At 52.4% G+C, this 7,929-nt stretch overlaps 2 protein-coding genes across 2 annotated transcripts in view; both read right to left on the bottom strand.

Annotated features, from left to right (window-relative positions):
• The window catches only part of TIMP2 (TIMP metallopeptidase inhibitor 2), a 51,108-nt gene that overhangs the window by 27,181 nt on the left and 15,998 nt on the right, over nt 1–7,929 (bottom strand). The window lies entirely within an intron of this gene.
• On the bottom strand, nt 568–7,618 carry CEP295NL (CEP295 N-terminal like; the record flags this gene model as incomplete). Its single annotated transcript, XM_082605420.1, is given in 8 exon segments — nt 568–588; nt 592–789; nt 791–1,647; nt 1,650–1,848; nt 1,851–2,016; nt 2,018–2,123; nt 2,126–2,457; nt 7,611–7,618. Coding segments are annotated over 8 exon segments (1,887 nt in total).

The raw sequence follows: 7,929 nt of genomic DNA, 5'->3' as shown, positions 1-7,929 counted from the left end.
TCTCCCTCCCTCCTGCTTTCTAATATTAAAGTTATAAGAATGTTACTGATGTCCTATTAAATGATGTTGGTTTGAAAGACCAAAAGATTTTTGTTAAATCTCTTCATTAACGTCTCAGCCACTGGCTAAGCAACAAATGATGTATCTTTTGAAACTGTGCCCGTCTGACCTTGCATGCCCCTCAAAGTCCAGTGTTTATTTCGCCAAAACATCCGAAGCACTTAAATGTACCTGGTGTTTCCATCTGTGCTGTGGCACGTGAAAACAGCCTCAGCTCCGGGACACACCTTTGTGCTACAATGGCCAGACCCTCCTACCGTGCCCCACACGTTCGTGCTAAGGAGTCTTCCTGAATTGGACTTAGTTTTAAAGGCAAGATCGGCAATAAGTATGATTCCTGCAGAGGAATTCGCTCCAAAGGATGGAAGGATGACTGACGGCCCATTTTAAAGAGGCTACAGGTTTCTGAGCACATGATGCAAATACAATCGCACAGACTTGGGTGCCAGTTCTGGCAGAACGTTCGGTTATCAGTGACGTAATTTACCAGGGGCAGGACTCTCGCTTTTAACATATTCTCTGAAACTCTCACAAGCGTTTCCTGGCTTCTTCAAGAAACTGCTTGTGCAACTTGTTTTGCTCTAGAATTTGCTGTTGAAGGTCACGGATCATCTGACTGTGCCTGTCATCGTCGACGATGCTGGCCGAGGGGGAAGTGGGGCTGCGGTCATACCCTCCTTTCTTCTCCTGGTCTGGAGGGGAGTCAGGCTTCCGATGAGCCAGAGAAGCTTTGCCTCTGTTCCCTCCTCCCATCTTCCAGCTCCGTCTGGGGGTCGGCCTCCAAGCTCATCTTGGGGTGTCTGATTTGCTTGAGTGAGTCCAGCTGCTTTGGTCTTCTCTGCTCCACCTGCATTTTCTGCTTCTGCCTTGATGCCGTCAAGCCACCTCTGTCTGCCTGTTCTTGCGGGTGAAGCTGAAGGGAGCCCTGCGCCAGCGCGTCAGGTCGGGGAGGCTCCTGTCTGGATTCGGGGCTGCACGAGAGCAGGTTCTCTTCATCGACAGATGTCCCTGCCTCAGGAGACCATGGTTTACTGTCATTCTTAACCATGCACTTGGCCATACTATGGGACTTTTGGTTCTTGAGCTTGCTTAGTAACTTTTTCAAGCTGGTTCTGGATGGTGTCAGGTGGGCGTCCACCCCTGCTGGACTCGCGGGCTCCCCGGCGGGCACCATGTCCATCTCTGCATCTCTTGCGTTCCCCTTTCTCTGGCTCTCCCTTCTCCACGCCTGCGTCTCCTCAAAGCCCTGTTCTTCACTGGGGCTCTGATCCATCCCGGGCTTGAGATCCAGGTGCAAGTTCAGGTGTTTTTTCAGCTTCCGGTTGGTATCAAACAACTCTTCAGAGGCAAACTCCAGCTCTCCCTGCCACCTGCTCTTGTCACAGAGCTTTGCCAGCGGTGAGGCCCCCCTTCTGCAGGTCGAGCCGACTGGCCACAGCTGTTCCAGGTCGTCGGCTTTGCCCTCGGGGCTCTGATCCAAACAGTGGTTTTTCGGGCCTTGAAGACAAGCCGTTCGCTTCCCCAGCTGCCTCCTGCCATCCTGGGCTGTTTCTGTCTCCCGTTTCTCCAGGCATTTATCTCCCCTACAGCAGCCAAGAGCTTTCCCAAGTCTGTCCCTCTGCTCAGCCCAGGGTCAACGGGACGGTGGCCCCCACCAGTCTTCGTTGAAGGCACGTGTTTTCCTTTACTCCTCTCTGGTGGGCTCAGGGGACGAGGACTCAGGCCCGTGGCTCTGGAGGCTCCCTGCCTCTCCTGGTCCACCGCTCTTCTCCAGGACACAACAGGCAGATGCACCAGGGCTGCCATCGGACCAGCTCTTCCCCGTGTCCCTTCTCTTGCCACACGGCCATTGTGTGCTTCCCCTCGGCCCTGGGCGACCTGGCTGTTCCTCGCTGGGTCAAGCCCTCTGAGTCAGGTTCATAGTCCTCGGCCAGTCTGCCCGCCACCGCCTCACTCCAACAGATGTGCTAAGTACAGCCTCTCTAGGCCTTGGACTCTCTGGCCTGGGGCCTCCTGCTGCTCTGCCTTCAGCTCCCTGGCCAAGCGCTGGGGCAGCTCTTCCACTGCTGGAGGTCCTGTCTTCTCTGCGAGGGCAGGTCTCCTTTCTCTCGGACGTGTAGCAATGTGTGCTTCTGCCTCAAAAGCAAGGCTTCGTTGTCGGGACTGGGGCTCCGCCGAGGGGCTCTCTCCGCATTTCCTTTTGTGTCGGGGGCCTTTGCAGACACGGCTTTGGAGAGAGGGTGGTGTGAACCAAGAGTGGAGGTTCCAGGGCACCAGGGTCGAGGAGCCACAGGTGCTACGGCCGTTTCACGGCAAGCCCACAGGGCAGGAAGATGCACAGCGTTGCCCGGAGCGTTCCGAGGACAGTGAGGCCCTGGAGACGAGGCACACGGGGCTCTGAGTGCAGGACAGGCCAGGGGACGTGTCCCTCCAGATCATTCTCCTGACACCCACCCACGAGGGTCTGTTCTCCGCTCCTGATCTCTGTCTCACATGCCTTTAATGAGACCCGGCAGGGCAGCTGTTCTCAGTGGGGTGTGGTTTTGCTTCCCAGGGGAACATGTGGCCATGTCTGGAGACAGTTTTGGTTGTCACAACTGGAAGGGGGGGGTGCTACACCCCCCCCTCCCTCCAGTGGATGAAGGCAGGGATGCTGCAAAACGTCCTGAGATGCACAGGACAGCCCCACGACAAACAGGGACCAGGCTCCAAATGTCGACAGTGCCGGGGTTAAGACCCCACCTTAGGAGACAAGTTAGGGTTCAGGTGCGGGTGATGCAAATGTGTGGCCCTCTGGAGGGAGCTACTTACAAATGAAAGGAGGAAGCGGTAAAGGAGGAGGAGCCTGCCAGGAAAGGTGTGTGTGTGTGTGTGTGTGTGTGTGTGTGTGTGTGTGTGTGTGGAGAGGGAGGTGAGTGTGGGTGAGTGTGCTGATGTGCATGTTTGTACTAGAATTCAGTGCAAACCAGGGAGGAGGTTAAGCTAGTGGTATTTCTTTTTGCACATCTCTTTGGCATCAGTCAGGGACACGTGCTCCACCAGGCCTTCCTAAAGAAGGTGCATTCACACCAAAAAAGAGTATCACTTGCTGCTGCTGTTAAAAACGGCTAGATGTGTGGGCTATGGGAGCTGCTTCCTAGGCACTGCAGTCTGCACGGAGGACCCCTCAACTGTGTGGGTATCCCTTCCCTTCTTTTATTTTAGGATGTGCAGAGCCAGGCTTAGCAATTTTAGCCCAAAGTAATTCTGGTCATCAGAAACACCACTGCATCAACGGAACAACTAATGTGAACTGTGTGGGCTGCCCTCCGCTTATCTTTTTTACAGTAACCGTTGAGGTAAGGAGTTATTAGCACCCCTGGTTCACAGGTGGGGAAACTGAGGCAGAGAGCAATTAAGAAACTTGACCCAAATCACACAGCTGGCAGGCAGGTGGCAGCTGCTACTCGTGTAGACCATCTTGTCTTTGACCAATGGTCATGTAGCCACTAGCTCTTGGTAACTATGATGATGCAGTTATACATGTGGAAATGTGGTTAATATCATATTCGACCCATCTGCCAACCACGACGATGAGCGACAGGAGAGAGAAAGAGAAAGCTGGGAAATTAAACACAATGGTTGAGATTTTCAACAAAAGCGCCACAGCCATTCAATGGGGGAAAGAGTCATTTTTTTGTTCGTTTTCAACAAATGTTCCTGGGACAGTTGGATATCCACATGCAAAAAAGATTAATTTACACTCTTATCTCATCATATACAAAATTATATACCATATATAGAAATTAAAGTGATCACAGACCTTAAGGTAAGGTCTAAAGCGATAGATGCTTGGAAGGAAACAACTGTTATCTTCATGACTTCAGATTAGGCAAAGATTCTTAGATACAACACCAAAAGCAAAAGCAATACAAGAAATTGATAAGTGTGGCATCATCAGTATTAAAAACCTCTGCACTTCAAAAGACATCGTTAATAAGTGAAAACACAAGACAAGGACTGGAAGGAAATACCTGCAAATCACATATCCAACAAAAGACTTGAATCAGTTTGTATAAACAGCTCTTACAATAATAAGAAGACAAACAATCCAATTTAAAAATGGGCAGGGACTTCCCTAGTGGCGCAGTGGTTAAGAATCCACCTGCCAACGCAGGGGACACCAGTTCGAGCCCTGGTCCGGGAAGATCTCACATGCCGCGGAGCAACAAAGCCCGTGTGCCACAACTACTGAGCCCTCATGCCGCAGTTACTGAAGCCCGCGTGCCTAGAGCCAGTGCTCCGCAGCAAGAGAAGCCACCGCAATGAGAAGCCCGTGCACCACAATGAAGAGTAGCCCCCGCTCAACACAATCTAGAAAAAGCCCGCGCACAGCAACTAAGACCCAATGCAGCCAGAAATAAATAAATAAATAAATAAATTTATAAAAATAGGCAAAAGGTTGAAATAAACACATCACCAAAGAAGATTTATGGCTAATAAAGCCCATAAAAAGATGTTCAACACCAACACTCATCAGAGAAATGCAAAATGAAGATACCACTTCACACCCACTAGGATGGCTACAATGAAAAAGACAGGCAATGACAAGACTTGCTGAGGATGTGGGGACATCGGAACCCTCACATGCTGCTGGTCGGGATGCAAAATGGTGCAGCCACGCTGGAAAACAGTTTGGCAGTTTTATAAGATGGTAAATGTAGATCTACCATATGACTCAGCAATTGTACTCCTAAGTATATGCCCAAGAGAAATGAAAGCACTTCCCCACACCAAGAAATAGAAGTGCAGAAACTGAGTAACTGTCCCGGCTCACAGGGAGGAGCTGGGTTTGAATCTGGGTCCCAGATGTCAGAGATTGAGCTTTTCCCACCCCTGGGAATGGCCACAGGGTTGTCCAAACAGGTGAGGAGAGGGAGAGAGCTGTGAATGTCTCTTCATCTGTAGAGAATGGGGAAAATTGCACCCCGAGATCCAAGGTCTATTTTGGGGCCTGGAGCCACTGGCTCACGCCCCATGTTAACTGGTGACAATGAGCAAAACCTACACGAGCCTCTCCCACTCTGGAGGGCCCCCACCCACTCGGTCACCCGTTATACCCTGAGCGAGGCCTGCTGGGGTGGGCGCCCCAATGCTGCCCAGGTGGTTTTCCTGGAGACACGCAGAAGGATGAAAACCTGCAACATTTGGATGGTGATCTTAGGAATAAACCCCAGAAATTAGAGTCAGCTCCCTCATTCAGGAACTGAAAACCCTGTACCAACCGGGAGATGCACCCTTGCCTGCTGCCCATGTCCCCAGCTGCCCCATGCCCTCACCTCCAAGCCCTTCCTTGCTCACTGACTTGAGACCAGTGTTCTGAGTGTCCGGGTTCTGTCTCGGGCCTTCTGATCTTGCTCCCCCGAAGCGGGACGGGCTGGCCTGTGCTGGCTGCCTTCAACCCCTCGGGAAGCCGCAGCCCTGTCCTTACAGAAGCTCTACTCAGAGCGGCAGATGGGAAGGACACTGGGCCCATTCTCCTCTCACCCTCTGCGTCCCCGGTGCGTGGAGCCAGCCCGCGGCGGACACCTGGGTAGTGGCTCAGATGACTTTTCAGCTGAGGCAGACCCCCTCCCAGGCCACCAGGAAAGGCCAGGCCCACAGCAGCCCTCCTGCCTTCTGATCCCTCAGTGGAGACTCCAGGGTACCCCAGGCCGATGAGGAAGAAAGGTGACCATGAAGGAGGCTGGGTGGCGCCCAAACCAGGGGCTCCAATGCCAGGTGGACCAGACTCCAGTCGAAGGGTCTCACCTGAGCCTCCTAACCAGGCTCCCTGTCACCACCCCTGTTCCACCCCACCTGACTCCTCCTCCCCAGCACTATGGCTACAGCCACTGTTCTAACTCGGCCACCTGTGTCACCTGAGCATCTGCAACGGGTCCTGTGCAGTCGGCACCAGCAAGTCTCCAAGCATAGCCAGAGGCCACCTGCCTCACGGGTTGCCTGAACTGCTAGTTAAGATGCAGATTTGGGGGCCTGCCCCAGACCGATCCCACCTCTGCCTCAGTGGGGAGGAGCCCAGAAATGCGCTCAGTTAACCATCTCACCAAAGTCCGTGGGGCAGTCCCTGGCCTACAGGCTTGGGAACATTCCAGCAGCTCAGGATCTGGCCCCCCTTCCCCAGCCGGGCATCCCAAATGCCCTTGACCCAGGTCCAACACCTTCACTGTGCCCGTGCCCGTCCTTCCTCAAATAGAGCCCCCGTCATCCTACCCACCCACCTCTCCCCAGCCCTGTTCTGGTTCTTCCTCCCTGACAAGGCAGCCCCTGATTTCTGCAGCAACAGGAAAATGCTCCTGTTTTTCTCCAGGGCCCACGCCCCGGGGACACGGTTTAGCACATATTCTTTGAAACATTTTTAAATAGCTATAAAAGGGCTCCTAGGGCTTCCCTGGTGGCGCAGTGGTTGAGAGTCCGCCTGCCGATGCAGGGGGCGCGGGTTCGTGCGCCGGTCCGGGAAGATGCAACATGCCGCGGAGCGGCTGGGCCCGTGAGCCATGGCCGCTGCGCCTGCGCGTCCGGAGCCTGTGCTCCGCAACGGGAGAGGCCACAGCAGTGAGAGGCCCACGTACCGCAAAAAAAAAAAAAAAAAGGGCTCCCAATTACCTGGCATGGCCAGAGAGAACATTTCCATATAAGTAAAGCTTACTCTTTCATGGGTAAAGTTAAACATTTCTGTCTCCTGAGAGTACACAGAATAGATATAATTTGACCTTCTTACAGCTCTGGATTAACTTTAGGACTATAATATAGAGAATCCCTCAAGGGCTTTTAAGATATATAGGACCCCCACTAAAAAAACACGTGTGTGTATATATATATATATATATATATATATATATATATATATATATATATATATGACAGAGTTCCTCTAAACTAAATGACCCCAGAATATAATTTGGAGTTTTTAAGTGTACTTCTTATAGCTTCCTCCGTAGTTGTAACTTTCTGTCTGTGTGTCTGACAGCACCCTATCCCCCTTTTCTCATACAGCTTCTAAACTGCTGTGGACTGGGACCCACACAAAGCAGTGTCTTAAAAATGTGTCTAAAGCAAGTAGAGTAGAGGCTGGGGGCCCTGGTGGGCTTTCCATGAGTCAAGTACATGCGCGTCCGAATCCATGGCCACCAGCTCTGGATGCGATGTCCCCGGCACTCAATCACCCACAGGGAGATGGAAAACCAGCCGTGCTGCTGGAATGCAAGCCTTCAGCTCAGATTTTTCACAGGCTTGAACCCCTGGCCAAATCTAACAAGGCCAAGCATACTGGGAAAACATCTACAACCCACACGTGGGTCCCCACATCCGACCCTGCAAGTGCCAAGTGGGAGAATGTAGCTCCGAAGGAGCAAAGCTGGAGACGAGAGGGTCTGAGCCGGCTGTGAGCTCAGAGTCCGCAGAGACCGTGGTCACCAATAGAGCCAATGTGATCGTTACCTGTGTTGCTAGCAACGCCTAAAACAAGCAGGGTAATGGTCCAGTCCAGCCCCTGCGCAGGTCAGACTCACCTGGACATTTCCGGCTGCAGCGTGAAACAGGCACTTGGAAGAACACCCACCCTGTTCCCACCCCACAGGACGCGTGAAGATCAAACGGGACGGCCTGCAAGTTTTAAAATCAAAATATAACTAATGAAATTTTTAGGGGGACTTCCCTGATGGTCCGGTGGTTAAGACTCCACGTTTCCAATCCCTGGTCGGGGAACTAAGATCTCACATGCCAAGCGGTGTGGCAAAAAAAAAAAAAAAAAAAAAAAAAGAGGGCTTCCCTGGTGGCGCAGTGGTTGAGAGTCCGCCTGCCGATGCAGGGGACGCGGGTTTGTGCCCC

The sequence above is a fragment of the Mesoplodon mirus genome, assembly GCF_964341445.2.
Source record: "Mesoplodon mirus genome assembly, chromosome: 18".
Classification (NCBI taxonomy): domain Eukaryota; kingdom Metazoa; phylum Chordata; class Mammalia; order Artiodactyla; family Ziphiidae; genus Mesoplodon; species Mesoplodon mirus.
This window is presented reverse-complemented; position numbering and strand designations above follow the sequence as displayed.